This window comes from Staurois parvus, unplaced genomic scaffold, assembly GCF_062004578.1.
Source record: "Staurois parvus isolate SC_StPar_1 unplaced genomic scaffold, SC_StPar_1.0 ptg000032l, whole genome shotgun sequence".
In the NCBI taxonomy this organism is placed as follows: Eukaryota; Metazoa; Chordata; class Amphibia; order Anura; family Ranidae; genus Staurois; species Staurois parvus.
In genome coordinates, this window is record NW_028317828.1 from 1,376,261 (window position 1) to 1,394,607 (window position 18,347).

Consider the following 18,347-nt stretch of genomic DNA (forward strand, 5'->3'; position numbering starts at 1 on the left):
TGCCAGAGATCTACGGCTGATTCAGCTTATATTTATCATGTATTTCGTCTCTGTCCAGTGATTAGCACTTTTTGGGATGAGGTGTCGTGCTTCATTTTTACATTAATGACTGTCCCTGTTCTGTTAACAGTAGACACTTGTATTTTGGGACTGGTCCACTCCTAGGATGCTCAGAACCTTGCTAGATCACCTTTCATTTTACACATGGAAAGCCATCATCCTTAAATGGAAATCCCTTCAAGCTTCCACTGGACATATTTGGTCAATTCTGCCATTCCACTATATAAATTTATATATGAGTCCAAGGGTTGTCTAAAATAAGTTTCCCAAGGCCTGGAATATTTGGTTAAACCAACTTTTTTCTACTCCCTCCCAGGAACTAAATACTTAGTGTTGAGTTATTCTTCTCTTGATGGTGTAAATGGGCCTCCCTGTTTCTGGTCTCCTGATATTATGCTATTCTGTTTTCTCTGTGTGGGATGTTGTGGAGGGATACATGCACACATGATCAAAATCACCTAGTCTCCTCCTTCATGCGTCAAGGTATCTTGAGTGTCTTTAGGTATTAGGTAATAGGATGATTATTTGTATGTGTGTAATTAATAATTTAAATTCTAGATCACTATGTATTACCATCCCTATAGCAAAGGCTCATGGTAATATACCCAAAAGGTTAATAATCATAAATAAGGCCACCAGACTCCCAAAGACATGTTATGCCTAGTGATCAAACCATTTATTGATTATACAGTGCCTTGAAAAAGTATTCATACTCCTTGAAATTTTCCACATTTTGTCATGTTACAACCAGGAATGTAAAATGTATTTTATTGGAATTTTATGTGATAGACCAACGTCACACATAATTGTGAAGTGGAAGGAAAATATTAAATGGTTTTCAAATTTTTTACAAATAAATATCTGAAAAGTGTGGCATGCATTTGTATTCAGCCCCCCTGAGTCAATACTTTGTAGAACCCACTTTTCACTGCTATTACAGCTGCAAGTCTTTTTGGGTATGTCTCTACCAGCTTTGCACATCTAACTCAAGCTTTGTTAGATTGGATGAAGACCGTCTGTGAACAGCAATTTTCAAGTCTTGCCAAAGATTCTCAATTGAATTTAGGTCTGGAAATTGACTGGGCCACTCGAACACACAAATATGCTTTGATCTAAACCAGTCCATTGTAGCTCTGGCTGTATGTGTAGGGTCGTTGTTCTGCTGGAAGGTGAACCTCCACCCCAGTTGTAAGTCTTTTGCAGACTCTAACACGTTTTCTAAGATTGCCCTGTATTTGGCTCCATCCATCTTCCCATCAACTCTAACCTGTCCCTGCTGAAGAAAAGCATCCCCACAACATGATGCTGCCACCACCATGTTTCACAGTGGGGATGGTGTATTCAGGGTGATGTGTAGTGTTAGTTTTTCACCAAACATAGTGTTTTGCTTTTAGGTCAAAAAGTAAAATTTTGGTCTCATCTGACCAGAGCACCTTCTTCCACATGTTTGCCGTGTCCCCCACAAGTGATGCCTGTCCATGCCCCTCAGTGCCACTTATCAGTGCCTCCTCATCAGTGCTGCCTATCAGTGCATATCAGTGAAAGAGAAAAATTACTTATTTACAATATTTTATAACAGAAACTAAGAAAAAACTTTGTTTTTCAAAAATTTCAGTCTTTTTTAGTTTGTTTAGCAAAAAATAAAAACCCCAGTGGTGATTAAATACCACCAAAAGAAAGCTCTGTCTCAAAAAAAAATTATAAACATTTTGGGTACAGTGTTGCATGACCGCGCAATTGTCATTCAAAGTGCGACAGTGCTGAAAGCTGAAAAGTGGCCTGGGCAGGAAGGGGGTAAAAGTGCCTGGTAGGTTAAGTTATGCCACTGCATATTATATATATGACTATTGAAAAATGTAAAACATTTTGAACAAATTCTGCCTTTGTTTTTCTTGCATATCAATTTAAACTGGTGTTTACCTTCTTGCTTCTATTTCACTTTACTTTTTATTTTGCATGGAATGTCGTTTCACTTTAAAGGTTTGAACACCACAAGTTGTGTTGGTAGTGGACCTTGCGTTCATCTAACATGCTACTTTTTAATAAAAAAAAAATGTAGGATGGCATGTATTTCTCTGTGAATAGCCCAAATATATGCATATCACTCTATGAAAAGTAGGAAAATATTTCTGCATATGGAATGGAAGGATGACACTGTGTATTCAGCAAAGAACAAGATACTTACATTCACTTGGTATTGTGACACATCAGCCATTATGACATTTGAATATCTCTTCCTTTGTTCTGTCGGGTAAAAGAAAATTATATTTAAACTTGACTTTTTCTTGCCACTTTTGTAATACGTACATTTTAAATGACTGATTACATAAAGCTGGAACATTTAAAAAGCTGGGACATTTAAAAAGCTAACAAGTGATAATATGAGGTGTCAGTGTAATAACACCTAGTGACATTACTGAGGCAGGAGAAGCGTCCTTAAAAATAGACCATAGACCATTTTCTCTTGAAACACACAAATGTTGGCACCCTCTTATATCAACTGTGCCATTTGTCATATTTTTGTTTCACAGAATTCAGTGGCATGTTATGTATTCAACCACTTAGAATGGTCCAACATGGCGTGTCCTGTCTACTGCATTACTTGCAAGCTAGGAAAATATGGCAGACTCTCTTTCTGTAACATATCAATGTCTTTGGGTTGGCAGGCACATGTCTTGCAGTCTTTTTAGTAACATGGTAGTCTCTTTAACAAAATGGCTGTGTCTCAGGTAAACAAGGTAACCATCCATTCTTTACCATCTCCAGGCACAGTAATTTCATAAATGCACAGTCCATACAGCTATGTAAAAAACACAACCTTTTTTAAGCTAAGCCCACGTAAAACCCACGTGCACTGCCTTTAGCCATGGTATATTATGCATATGTAGTGCTACCCCAAAAGAGCCGCTGGTTAAGATGGGTCCTCTGTTCCTGGCCTCGACCTTCTCAAAGACCTCAACACCCTCTGATGCACCAGGTTGAGTGCTCAGACATACAATATCACAGGAAATTGCTGACAGTAATATGTACCCAGCAATAGTGCTAGATCAAGGAAAAAGGCACCACAGTTAGTAAAAGCAAACTAATATATTGTCGTCCAATAACGTTGATATTGAGACAATCAAAGAAAAGCAAACAACAACGGTAATAACACACAGAGATTAGAATGATAGGGCATAAAATGACATTTGCCATCCAGATCAGCATAAACAGTAGCAACACTATCTGAAGTGCAGCAGTGAGCACTGGTAAGACTTGATTTATCAACCACCAGAGCTATACTGCCAGAGTGCACTAACAGAAGCTATGCTAGGAGTAAACCATCTGGTAAGCACTGTCAGAGTTTGAGAAGACAAAAATGGATATAGGAAGACAGAATAGATTTGCAGGCAAGCTCAATGACAGCGGCAGTCTTCGGGTGTTTCTTTTTTTCCCACTGGCTATTATCGTGTTGATGCACTTAATGGAAGTCTTAATGAACCTGTATGCAGTGGACATATACTATAGATGCAGTGTGAACTTGACACAGAGACAGGGTAGCTGCGAGTGAGGAGCAGGGACAGTAAATTATAACATTGGTAAAGAATTGGTACAGACACCGTATAGGTTGAGTAGAGGTGCTGTGTAAGGTTGGTATAGATGTGGTATGAGCTGGGTGCACTTGGTGTCCTGTTCTCAGCAACTCAATCTCTGTTAGCAGTGTCAGCAATGGCAAGGTGTCCCTCTTACTAGTCCCCAGAATACAGCTACACATGTCCACAGCAGGAGAGGAGACCTCCTCAGTCTTTCCCTGAAGTCTCTGCTGAACAGTGGTGGATGTAGATGGTGAACACCCCAGCTCCTCTGTATAGTTGCTACTGGTGTGGCCAGTACTGTGCTGCTGTAGGTGTCTTCACTCTCCGTCTCTGGATCAGGTTTACTCTGGGCCAATGGACCGGTGGGCACACCGAAAGTGTCAATGTGCACCAAAAGCCCCTAGCTTTCCTGGGCCATGTAATAAAAATCCTTTTCTAACTCCTCCTGGGTCTCAGTATCCATAGAGATTTGTAGTTCAGAAAGTCAATTTCTGTACTACAGGGCTGCCATTTTTGACTACACCTCCCATGATTCCAAGCATTCTATAATAGAGTCTATGTGTTTGCTTAGCTAGCTCTTCTGCTCTCTGATAGGTTCTTCACTCTGTTGCCAGAAAAGCAGGGATGAGTGGGGAGGTGGAATCTCACAGTCCATTGCCCTGCCAGCAGCAGAAGAGGACTCTATAGAGTCTGTTCTGTCTCCCAGCTGGTCCAGTCCTAGTGCAGCAGTCTTGGCGTGGAGGGGGGAGGGGGACAGGCTACAGCACAGCAGCCTCTCCTCCCCAGGTTTCTCACTGTCCGCAGTGGTAGGGATGGGGTAGGGGGTGTTGTATAAGACGGCTACATTAACATTAATGGTGTCTCCCTCTTACTTATCTCGATAGATAGGTATATATACTTATATATAAAACACAAATATATATATAAATATATATATATAATTTTTTTTTTTTTTAATTCAACTTTTTTTGTCATTACAAGTAAAATAAATGTTTCCCATCATTTCCTGCACCCTCCCTCCTCTCATCCCAAACCCCAGTCTCAATACTAAAAATGAATAATTGCCATTGTCTGTTCTCTGCATAAAAAGATCAAATGATTGATGCATGTCATATTGAGGCAATATGTAGAGTACACATTTTAGGCTGCATTCACACCTGAGTGTTTTGTAGCACAAAGCCTGAAGCTCCAAAATGCTCAGGGGAAAAAAAAAAAAAATCAATATTTCTCTCTGCCTGAAGCAGAACGCCTGAAGCTCAAAAAAGTTTTGGAGCTACTTTTGGAGCTCAAATTGGGCAGATTTGCACATTTTTGGCAAGTTTATCTAGCAACAAATTATGCAATAGATGATATTGGGCACAATTCACTAAGCGGTATCTTACCACAACCGAGTATGCGGTAGGCTACCGCATTGCATTTTAAAAATAAAAAATTTGAATTCACTAAAAAAAAAGATACTAAAATACCGCATGAACTATTTTATCAAGTCATGCGGTATTTTAGTAGTGAAAACCAAAGTGTTAATAATGTTTGAGTTGTCAGCGGGATTCCCCACTGACAGCTAAATGTAAAAAAAAAAAAAAAAAAAAAAAAAAGGAATTGCCGGCAATTAAAAAATAATAAAAAAAATCCAGGACTTGTCAAAGACTGTCTCCTGTCATTTTTCACACTACAGTTTTTTTTGTGAATGAGTAGTGGTACCATGTACCCCATACTATTTCACATAGGGGGGGGCTGGGATCTGGGGGGCTCCTTGCTTAAAAGGGGGTTTCCAGATTCTGATAAGCCCCCCGCCCACAGACCCCCACAACCACAGCCCAGGGTTATGGGGATGAGGCCCTTGTGCCTATCAACATGGGGACAAGGTGCATTGGTGAGAGCCCCCCTGCCCCAAAGCACCCCCCCATGTTGAGAGCATGTGGCCTGGCATGGTTCAGGAGGGGGCACTTGCACATCTCCCCCTTTTCTGACCTGCCGGGCTGCATGCTTGGATAAGGGTCTGGTATGGATTTTGGGGGGGGACGCCACGCCGTTTAAAAAAAAAAATTGCCGTGGCGGTTTCCCTCAAAATCCTAACCAGACCCAAAGGGCTTGGTATAGTTGGGGGGGGGGGGGGGGGGCACCACGTCATTTTTTGTATTATTTTGTCATTGCCGTCTTTTTTTTTTACATTCAGCTGCCAGTGGGGAACCCCACTGACAGCTGATTACTCATAGGTTGTTAGGGACTCGGCGGCCCATTCTTCTCTATTGGTTAATAAAAATGCCAAAGCTCAAAAAATGGCTAAAAATGCTGTATAAAAATGTGCAAAAAAAATCGCAGTAAAATATGCACAAAAAAATCATGCTAAAAACCGCTATGCTCAGATGTGAATGGAGCCTTACAGAAGATTAGCATGGTATCATCAAATGAAGGAGAGTGTGTAACAAATCCAGCTAATACAGAATTTGCATATAAATAGTCAAGCAGGCAAGGAGGCTTCAACCCCTACCAGAAACCCAATGCACTGCTAACAACTTCCATATCATGGTTTTCAATGATGCTATGCTATTTACACAATAGGATGACCAAAAAACAGCAACTGCACACTATGAAAATCTGTTAGTTGAGTTTAGAAAATTGTACTTGTATGTACTGCCAATCACAATTTTCCTTGTGAAAGAACAAAAACATTTATTTTTAAACAATAGCTAATGCATAGTACAAAAGTGGAATCTGCCTTGTACTAATTTAGCCAAATTTGTTTGTAGATGTATATTTTATCGATATGTTTCTTTCCAGGGGCAGAGGATGTGAGGTATTCAGGGCAGATTATAGGGTCAGCAATTTGTAAGGCAGTGTACAAAGGCTATTAGTTTGGAGGGCAGAGTACAGGAGGTTATCAGGGCAGTATACAGGGGCTAGCAGGGCAGAGGACAGGGGGCAGCAGGGCAGTGTGCAGTGGATCAGCAAGGCAGAAGATGAGAGATCAGTAGGGGAGTGTACAAGAGTCAGTAGGGCAGTGTACAGGCAGTCAGCAGAGCAGAGGATAGGGGTCATCAAGGCAGAGGACACGGGTCAGCAGGGCAGGGGCCAGCAAGAGAAGAGGACAGGGTTACTTCTAGCAGAGCACTCAGCAGAGCTTTTCCTTCCATCCCACTGTACACAGACTGAGCACTCAGCAGATATCTTCCTCTCTGCACACTCCACACAGCACATACAGGATTTCCTTACATACACAGACTCGATCTACACACTATGAAGCTGGCTACTGCTGCTGTGCTGCCATTCTAATTTGGGAATTTTACAGGTCAGAATGCAACATAGCAGCCAGCTACACACTGTGCAGATGGAGGCTGTGTTTTAAAGGAATCCGATCTCAGCTATGTGCTGTGTGGGAAGCAGGAAATCTGTTGAATGCCCTGTTTGCAGTATGGGCAGTGCCAGAACAAGGTCATTTAGCGCCCATGGTAACGGCACCCCCCTGATGTGTGAGCATCATCTCTCAGCATAAATCGCTCAACTCTCCCTCCTTCTATTCTAACAGACAGAAGGAGGGAGAGCACAGCACAGCTCACACCTTCTTACAGCTCTTTGCCTCTGTCATATCTCTTATTGGGACTTTCCCTTCACTGTTCACTTTAGTAGTTCACTCCATCAGGCTGCCACCCCCTTGTACGAGCCCTGAGCGCGGGGATGGGGAGAGGAGTTTAGCAGGCCAGGTACAATGTCCATGATGGGGGGGTGCACAAGTGAATTCTGGCACCACCCCCATATCCAACCATGCCTTTTTCTTAACCACATGCCGCCCAGCCACTGTAGAAATACAACGGCAGGGCGGCATGGCTGGGCAAAACCATGTTTTAAAACGTGTGTTTGCAAAACAGGTAGGGGGCGCGGACGAGGTGCGCCACCGCCCTACCTGTCCTGCCGATCACGGCCGCGGATGTCAGTTGCCGGGTCACAGCCAGTCGTTACCGGCTGTGTCCCGCCGATTAGCGGCAATCACTGACAGAGAGCAGGGCTGCAGTAGCTCTGCTTTCTGTCAGTTCCCTGTCAGCTCCTGACATGCTGAGCCAGAGAGAAGAGTTTCTCTCCCGATCAGCGTGTCCCCCCCCGTGCAGTACACACCCCCACCCCCTAGTAAAACACTCCCCTCACACAGTTAACCCTTTCAGTAAATAAAAAAGTTAACCCCTTCTTCCCCAGTGCCATTAGTACAGTGTCAGTGTTTTTTTTTTGCACTGATCACTGTATTGGTGTCACTGGGGATGTCAGTGACCCCAAGTCAGTTCCCCCCCAGTGTCAGAATGTCCACCACAGTCCAGCAGTCCCGCCATAAGTCACTCATCACCGCCATAAGTCACTCATCGCCGCCATTATTAGTATAAAAAAAAATTAAAAAAAACAGTATCTTTCCCGCCATTTGTAAACGCTATAACTTTCACGTAAACCAATTAATTTACACGTATTGGTTTTTTTTTTTAGCAAAGACATGTCGCAGAATGCATTTTGTCCGAAATATATGACGAAATTTGATTTTTAAATTTTTTTTACTGGACATGTTTTATAGCAAAAAGTCCAAAATATTGTTTTTTTTCTCAAAATTGTCAGCCTTTTTTTTTTATAGTGCAAAAAATGAAAAACGCACAGGCAATCAAATACCACCAAAAGAAAGCTCTATTTGTGTGAAAAAAAGGACATAAATTTCATTTATGTACTGTATTGCTTGACCGCACAATTGTCAGTTAAACTAGCGCAGGGCAGTATAGCAAAAAAATGGCGTAACTTGCAGTACCTATACCATAATTTGTAGACGCTATAACTTTCACACAAAGCAAATCAATATACACTTATTGGGATTTTTTTACCAAACACATGTAGCAGAATACATTTTGGCCTAAATTTATAACTAACTTTGAGTTTACTATATTTTTTTTTAGCTGAAAGTAAAAAATATTGTTTTTCTTCAAAATGTTTGGTCTTTTTTTGTTTATAACATGAAAAATAAAAAGCGCACAGGTGATCAAATACCACTGAAAGAAAGCTCTATTTGTGTGAAAAAAAGGACGTAAATTTCATTTGGGTGCAGCATTGCATGAACGCGCAATTATCAGTTGAATTAGTGCAGCGCCGAGTAGCAAAAAGAGGCCTGGTCATTAAGGGGGGTAAATCCTCAGGAGGGCAAGTGGTTAAGTTTGTTACAACTAAAAGCATAGTGGTCAGCATTTGGATAGTTTGAATTCCCCCCCCCCTTCCCCAAGACAATACCCATGTGCACGGTTTCCCTGTTTTCACCCACACTCCAAAAAAGGCATGATGGTTAATAAATTTGACCTTGTGAGCATACTTGTGCTCTGGAAATAGGAACCTTAGATTTTAGGGTCCTTTAAGGACAACGGCTGATGTGAATATACAACATGTAAAGCATCGGGTAATTAAATAAATACAATTCAGCAAAAAAGGAAATACTACATCTTGCTGATGACTGAATTGTACATGCCTGCTAGGAAACAAAAACAAAAATTGAAAATGCCATTCTCATGAACACAAATACACCTTAATTAAAAAAAACAGCCTAAAGACTAATATTAGCATGACAGGGCCACAGCTTTGTTTGTTGTTGTGACCCCTGTTTCTTTTTTATTATTTCATTTTTCCTTTTTAAAAAGCTTGCTAGTCACAAAGATGTTGCAAAACCTAAAATACCTATGCATGCCCTTAAATCCCCAGTTTCTTTTAAGACATGACAAAAGAAGAATTACCCTTTCAAGCCAATGAAGTTGTGAGAGTAAATAAAATAGTATAAAAAAAAAAAAAACACATGGAAGAAGCTGAAGGACCTTTCAGAATGCTTGACAGTATAAATGGAGTCTACCCATTTTTTTTTTCAGAACTATATACACAATTAACTCAGTGACTACACATAAATAATGTATATTTTTACAATTTACTATGGGTGGCCCCACCCCCTTATAACATCATTGACCCAATATGGACATGTCCTTGTGTGATCAATGACATCACTGTGTGACTCTGGCCCTTAGTTTCTTTCAGTGGTGGAAGGAAGCAGAGCGTCAGTGAGGGGGAGGGCAAGCGATGGAGTGCTCGAGTGTGTTTTTTTCACGTGTGGGTTGCCAGCCATCATTTATCCTGATCGATGATGGATGTACAGCTGTGGACCCATTATTCGCGACATGTGGGCTTGAATGACCATTTTCTGCTAGTTTCTGAGGAAGAAAGACATCCTTCAAAACGTGTCAGCCTTCAGGGACCCCGGTGAGGTCCCCCCTGGGTCTAGAAGACTGCCACGGATGTGTGGCTTAAAGTGTGCTGTTCTTATATGCTTGTGAATAGTAACTTTACCTTTTATACAATGAAAATTCTGAGGATAGTGCACTAGGTTGTTGCGCCCTCTTTCTTCGTTTTCTTGTTATAGTGATTACGGGACATCTCCAGTCCTTGAGGGCAGCAAGAACATGTGTGATTACTTGCTTCTACACTGCACCAAGACTTTTGTGCAGGAGATTTTTGTTTTGTACTGTTGGTGAAGTATCTGAGGGGACCCCTTGTTAAAGGGAGCTTCCAGACTCTGATAAGTCACCCCTGCCCCCCCACAACAACCAGGTCAGGGTTTGGAGAAAGAGACCCTTGTCCTCATTAACATGGCTTTACATACAAGTGCCATTTGACCTCAATGTTAGGAGGTTGAACAATCTGGTAAGGAGGTGATGTGTTGTAATGGAGCACTGAAGTCTATACAGTATGCACAGTGGATCGATAGCACTTGATTTTCACTTAACTTGCATGTTTCAGATATTACGTTTAGGCCTACATTTAGGCCTCTTTTACACCATACATGCAGAGAAACCAATGGAAACAACATGCAGATTTCACTTGCAGACATGAGTTTACATCAGTTTTCATGTGCAATTCATTGAGTTTTTATGCATGTTGAAATCAGTTTTTTCACGTGCATTTTTATGCACAGATTCACACCACATCCTGTGCCATCACTTCCTCTTCCTGTTTGTGGAGAAAGAAGAAGATGGCAAGGACAGTTTATTGCTAGCATTATTGCACAGTCTTTGTTTACATCATAGTCCCCACAAGAGCCTCCCTTTATATCATAGCACCCATCAGAGTGCACTGTGCATTATTGTTCCCATCAGAGCCCCCCTTTAAATCATAGTTCCTATTAGAGCCTTCCATTACATCATAGACCCCATCATAGCCTCCCTTCTTATCATAGTCACAATAAGAGTAACCTGTGCATTATAGTTCCCATCAGAGCCCCCTTTACATCATAGTCCCATTAGAGCCTTTGTTTACATCATAGTCCAAATCAGAGACACTCTTCAATGTCCCCCTCACCAGAGCCACCCCATCATAGTACCCTCATCAGTGTCCCTCCTCATCAGAACCCCCAATTAGTGCCCCTTGATCATTGCCCCCCTCATCAGAGCCTCCCATCACCCCCCCCCCCCCTTCCCCCATTTGACTCCTACTCAGTGTTCCCCATCACCAGTTTTTCCCTCATTGCTTCCCATATCAAAACAATATTTTTGCAAAAAAACCCCACTAAAATCAATAATAGTGGACACAAACACCACAAAACATAACTTACAAAATTGCTGCTAAATCTTAAAGATAAAACTGCATTCAGTTAATAAATAAAGCTCTGTGTGTGAATGAGGTTTTGGGGCTTTTATTCCCACAGGTGCTGGGACCTGTACAGTGTGAATCAGCATTTCTTTATTTTTTTTTCTATGTGGCTGGAACTGTGTGTACGCAGCCTATGTTACTCTATGTGGATGAGGCAGCTGTATGAACACAGCCACAGGTCTGAATTTGATAAGGGTATGGGTGCAGGTGTACAGCCCTAAACATAGATAATATGCATTTGGGGCCAATTTAATGGTGGACAGGAAGGGACGATTGGTGTGACAGGAGAAATTGTAGGAAATGATCTTCTATGTGTCTCTACCTGCAGCAGCTGAAAGGCGGAGGGAGGGAGAGGAGAAGTTGCTTTCAGCTTCAGGAGGGAGGGTGACACAGGAGACTGGATCCTGTAATTACCATCCAATTCTCTTACTGCCCTCTTATCTGTGGCCCTGCTGTCAGGACACAAGGTAAAGCTCCGCTCTCCATTAAACTACCTGTCACATGGAGTGTAGAGTGGTACTGCCAGGTTCCCCGAGTTTATGTGTGGAAAACTGCAAACATGCTGCATAGTTCCGCACAGTTCTGCACATCACACCAGCGTTTTGGTGTGAACAAGACACATAGAAAACAATTGTTTCCTGTGTGTGTCTTGCAGAGACCTGCATTTCCTAGTGCAGAAAAATGCATGTCTCTGCTGATGATTTAAATGAGTCCTCATCTTTACTTTCACAAGAAGATATTGCTACTGTTCAAAAGTGCAATTGCTTTTTGGTCGCATGGTATGTGGATTCTATAGTGACTGCACTTTTTTCTGTTTGTGTTATGTTGATGTACAGTACATGTACGGTTTATTTTATGTCACATGGAATTTATAGAAGGTCGAGCGATTGTAATCATTGGACAACATTATATGTTCACATATTTTTGCACTTTGATTAATGTTTTATGGTGGTTCAATCATTCACAATCTTTTTTGGTTTTCACTATAATGGACTTGCTTTTACTAAACCATAGTTTACAGAAACTGGGATAGGTCAGGTAAATGTAACAATTTGTGCTCACAACTTAACACATTCATAAATGAGAAAATTCTACAACAAACTAATAGAAATGTGCATTACAAAAAAATGTGTTTTGTTCATTTTGGATTTATTCATTAAGTTAATAATTTAATTTTGTCATAATTATTATGTTATAATGATTCATTTTCAGATTAATTTTATATATATATATATATATATATATATATATATATATATATATTCGGATTAGTTTCATATATTCATTATTTTTAAATGGATTCAAAATTCAGAAGACGGCTATATTCATTCTATCTGATTCTATTCTAATCGACTCTAGTCTACTTTTTTCTACTCTATTTACTTCTATTCTCTTTTCTATTCTATTTTTTTTCTATTCTGTTTTATGCATTTTATTTCTATTTTATTCTATTCTGTTTATTCTATTCTACTTTATTCAGTTCTATTCTATTCTTTTATTTTCTAATCTATTCTGTTTTATTCTATTCTATAAAGTAGCCTAAGTAGGAATCCTAATCTTTCACTTTGATACTTTCCTGTATTTATTGCAATAGGTTTCCACTTCAAATTCAAATTAATTTTTGAATTTGGATAGTTTGTTTTGTTATAATTTATTTTAGGTTTGTTGAAATTTGTTACTATTGTTATTTGGAAACTCGGATACATTCGAATCTCTGAATACAGGAAATTTTGTCTGAATTTCGATATGTAACTAAACAAATCACACGTCTATAAACAAGCACACATTTGCTGGTATACATACTGCATGTACGTAAATACAAAGTATATACGCTGTATGTCTTAAACGTTCAACAATGTATCAAAGCTTCTATAGAAAACTATCCTCATCTGATTATGTTCATAGACACAGCAAAGGAAAGACTTTGCTCATACCACAAACAGATGAAAGTACACAAAATCAGAAGCTGCCAAAAGTGCAGCAGGTTAAGAATCAGCCAACCCACAATGAGAGGGGGGACATGTAAGATGACATTTCTAATGGCAGCACTTTCAGTATATAGCATTTCTGTCTTTGTCTTAGGTCACAAATAAAATCAGATCCTCTCTTATAATAGCAAAGCAACCATGCATAGCAAGGGCAGGTTGAGTAGAGATTTCACTGCCAATATGCTAGGTTCACAGAACAACATTGTTTAAGTCTGGTGATCGCTATAGTAACTAAAGACAGGACTACATTAGGTTTAGGCTTCTAAGTAAAAGTAGTAACATTTTTATCATTGTTTAAACAATGAACTGGTGACATTAAAATTGTAAAATACAATTAAACATTTTTGTTTTTTGGGGGGTTTTTTCACAGGAAATCGGTTTAAACACATTTTAGGACTCAACACCAAACACGTTTTCCTGCGCAATCACTCTGCTTCTTCATGCAAAGAATCACCACAGACTGCAAATCAGAGCTGAAAAAGGAAAATCTATTGTATCGCAAAACTTTTTTTCTCTAAAAGCAACCCTATAATGAATATCAAATTTGACAAAATTATTACCCTGCAAAAGAAGGATTTATACCCACTTCCCATGCCGTTGAATGCCAATAGGTTAAAGAGGAATGATTCCCTGAAGACAGGGAAACTGATACTCCCAAGACTGCCAGACTTCTGTGACCCCCCACAGTGTTCATTGGTTCATCCTGCAGACCTCAAGGTCACTACAGGACACAGTAATGATGTAGAGGTCGGTGGGAGGAACCAGTCAGCACTGCAGAAAACACATAGGATTGACACTCCCACAAGTATTGGTTTCTCAGAAGACTTAGGAGGAACATTCCTTTCGACAGTGTATAGCAGCGTGAAAAAGTAAGTATTTACATGCTTCTTTTACACAGGTGTCTTATTTGTCAAGTGTTGTATTCATGAGTCGCTTTAGCAAAATTATTTTTATTAAATTTTTAAGAGGTAATATAATAAAAGTACAAAACATACAAAAAAAAATATCAAATACAAAAAGGCACAGGTCCAGGTTTAGAAGGTACCCACAAGGCAAGATGCCTACCCATAAAGTTACAACATTAAAGGATAAGTTTCTCCTTTCGTAACATATGAGAGAAAGCCATTTAACCTACAAGATAATGCTTATGTAGATCAGACAGTGCTAGTCCCCCCTGCCCCATTGGATCCTGCACTGCCCTTATCCCAATTTGAGGATGAGAAGAAGGCCAAAGGAAGGAACTGAACTGTCCATTGATTTTCCTGAAGTAGGAGCAGGGCATCCAGGCTGGAGCTTTGACTTTACCAATTAAGGACAGTGGCAATTGTTTCCAGGCCTCAATTTAGTATTTTGGTGTATTAAGCAGGGGTAAGAGATTCAGAGCAATATAATCTAAAACCTTAGCTGAAATTTGCACCACCGAGTATGTTAATCGAGACACCCATTGTAGAAGGAGGTCAGGGTCCACCCCTCAACATTGTCCCAGCATCCAAGGACGGAATAGAGGATTTAGTCAAATTAACCATTAGATCAGAGTACTGGATAACTCATCCAAAATGTGAAACACTGCTTTTAGGGGGGACCCGGGTTAGTCAGAAAATGGAGTTGGTTGTTAGCATACAGGACTAGACATTCCCTAATTCCACCTTTTCTAAGGCCCCCACCTCTGCTGAGGAGTGAAGCACTACTGCCAAGGGCTCCATCATTAACACAAACACAAATTGGGATAGAATGAAGACCTGCCTGGTACTCCTACACTTTTGAAAATAAGGAGCGAGTTTGACTTATTCTAGAGCTGTTTTGAGGTATTTTTTAAAGCATGGAGATCCAGCATAGTAATTTCAGTCCAAAGCCCATATGGGAAAATACCCTCCCCATAAATTCCCAATCAATGGAATCAAAGGCCTTTTCAATGTCTAGCAAGACTATATTGTAGATCTTGTGCCCTTATAATAATCTGTAAATGGACAAATATCCTCCAGAGATTTGTGTCCCTAGACCTTGAGGCATGAAACCAGTCTGATCAACATTCACAAATGTAGCAATAACTTTAGATAACCTAGTGGCCAGCACCTTAGTCAATATTTTCAAATCTATGTTTAGAAGAGCAATTGGCCTACAGAAGGAGCACTCCTTAAAATATTTACCCGGTTTGGGCTAAAACATGATGTGTGCTTCCAACATGGATGCAAGGATAGTGGAAGTTTCTAAACAATGTTTGTACAGAGGGTGCAACCTACCACTCTGTCAGAAATCCCGTTCACTGGGAAAGGCTTGATTGCTGGGTCAATTTTCTCAGAGGATCAGAGAAAAGTAAGCTAGTTGATGTTTTTATATGTTTATATACATTTTGATATGTTGGTTTGCTTTGATCAGCTACTAGACTGAGCAATTTAATATTTTTATTGCTTTGCTAAAATTGAGACTCAGCCCTCCTGATATATAATGTGTGAGTAAATTCTGTCACATGTAAACTCAATTGCCACTTGGCTTCCAATACATCAGCATAAGTGTTATCAGACTGGGAGGAAATATGTTTGTGTTCACACCTCCTTCCCTTAGCATGCAACCACTGTAATTTTGTATTATGATCAGTGCTACCAGCTTCAGTAGCTGATGTTCCTGGGCAGTATTTACATTCTGCCCAGTAAATACTGGGTGGACACCCTCTTTTCCTGTAATCATCCCGGAGCTAACCTCCAAACACCTACCCCAGAACTTGCTGGTAACTGAAGTGACACCAACAAAGGGGTATTGTCTATTAAGCCACCAGCAAGATATGAGGCAGCTTGCACCATATGCAGAAATGCAGTATTGGCAAAAATCATATCAATCCTAGAAGAGGATTTATGTGTTATAGACAGACAGGAATATTTCCTAGTTTGGGGATGTTTCCACCACCAAAGCTTTGTAAGATGAGTGACGGAGGTTGACATGGATAGGTCTAGTGAGGAGGATCTGGAAACATCTGATGAATACAAAGAAGCATTCAGAATGCCACTGTAGTCCCCTGCATGGACAAGAGGAAGGTGTGTATATGCTGCAATGTTATCAATTTGCACCTGAAAGGGAGTAGGTACATACATATTAACCAGGACCATTTTATATGCATGAATATCTATCACCACTGCTGGATATCTTCCCCCAGGATCAGAGATAACCTGATGAATGGTGCAGGGCTAATTAAAATTGAGACCCCCTTGGCATTGGAGGAATAGGTGGCATGTAGCGCCCTTTGAATCTACGGATGGCGCAGATCCAATACTCTGGTATGGTTGGGTCACTTAAGATACTGGAATGCAAATGCTCATTTAAACTTTTCATCCAAGCCCCTAACATTCCAAGACACCATACATATCTTATTACTCACAGAATAACCATTGGGAGCATGGGGTAACAGATAACCAATTTCACACTGGGAGAAACTTGTAGCAAGCCATGGCAAAAGCCATGCTACCAAAAGCTTGACAGATAAAATTGCACAGCTATACTAAATGATAACAAAACTGGCCAACTATACAGCTTGATCCCAAAAATAAAAAAAAACAAACAAAAAAGCACATTCTTCAAAACAGAAAACCAGTGACTTGGTACTTGTCATCTAGAACAACAAGAGAAAGTCCTGGAGATCGATCCAAAAAGCAATCTGGCTTGACCTCCCGCCGTTCAGGAAGGGCCACTGTAGATGGTAAATGATGAGGCCTCAGATATCAGGAAATTATTGTGGGTGCCTCAGAATTGGGATACCCCACTCATTAGCTACTTGTGGGGTTTCAAAGAACTTAGCAGTCCCCTAATGTACTTGGGGGAAACTGGGGTAGAGCATACTATACTACAGACCCTTCTCCCGAAGCCTCCTGAGTACCTATGTAAAGGATCTGAATCTCTGCAGAGAAGCCGTCTGAGAACATGATCTTGGTGTTCTCATGTGTTAACTTGGAGTGTTTGTACGCATCCACCAATATTGTAAAGGAAAAGATTTGGGAATAAAACCAGAAAGAGGGTAACCTGTTGGAACCCGGTAGGCCCATTCCACTTCATAGGTAGGAGGACTCTCAGGCATGGAAAGAAGTTGTTCAAGAAGCGCTCCACAAAGACAGCTGGAGGAACAGATAGTAAAGTATGAAAAGCCCCAGTCTGGATACTTGTTCTGGGTTAATAAAAGCCAATATAAAGAAAACAGACCTGGAGCCTGCATTTTCAAAAATAGGTTATCAATGACAGTTCTTGTATTTCTTTTTTCATGTACTGAATCAGGAAGGTCCTTGCACTACACATATGATGGTAGATCTAAAGGAGATAGTATAATCAGATTGTGTAATATATGGTGAGCTTTACAGAACCCAGGACATACTTCTCCTGTTTTCAATACTACAGCTGTTCAATAACATAAACTGTTATCTGATTGCTCAGCTCCTACACACTCTGCCAAATGAATGATCGATGAAAGAAGAAAGTTAAGGTAGACAAAAAAAAAGACAAAAATGATGCCCGTGTATTTAGTGAGAATGGTGATCACTAATTAATTGCATTTAAAAAAGGGCACCTAGAGGTAGGTGGTACCGATCTACTGAAGTAGGAAGTTAGATGATGCAGGGTGTGTGTTAATGAGGTCATGCGTCATGTCCCAAGGTCTCTCCAGGAGGTAATGGAGAAGTTTTTTTATACAGCCAGCTGAACACTGAGGTAAGGGTGTGTAATATAAATAGAAAGCTTTCTTATTTCTGCAAAAGATGTACATTAATGCTATAATGTAACATAGGGGAGCTGGAATTTAGAAGAAAAAAAGATGAACAAAGGTGAAATTAGCCTTTAAAGAGAGCCTGCAGGAACAGGACTATGGAAACTAATATTGCTGTTGATCAAACAACCCCAAGTTTGATTTATGGAATATGTTTTCAAATTGTGCCTAAAATTTGGCAAACCCAAACTAAGCGTCAAACCCTAATAAAGTCTATAGAGTCAAACTGTTGTCAAAAAGCATGGTAAACTGAGCACCACCACGAGCAATATGTTCCAAGGGCAATATGTACCAAGGGCAACATTTAAAAAAAATACCATACAGCAGGGAGAGGGCATT

General features: G+C 40.3%; 1 protein-coding gene across 2 annotated transcripts in view; it reads right to left on the minus strand.

Annotated features, from left to right (window-relative positions):
* Window positions 1-18,347, minus strand: part of EPS8L1 (EPS8 signaling adaptor L1) — a 604,003-nt gene that overhangs the window by 327,794 nt on the left and 257,862 nt on the right. For both annotated transcript variants that reach the window (XM_089660829.1, XM_089660835.1), the window contains exon 4: window positions 2,246-2,304. In XM_089660829.1, the coding sequence (XP_089516955.1) occupies window positions 2,246-2,304 (59 nt within the window). The remainder of the gene's footprint in view (window positions 1-2,245; window positions 2,305-18,347) is intronic.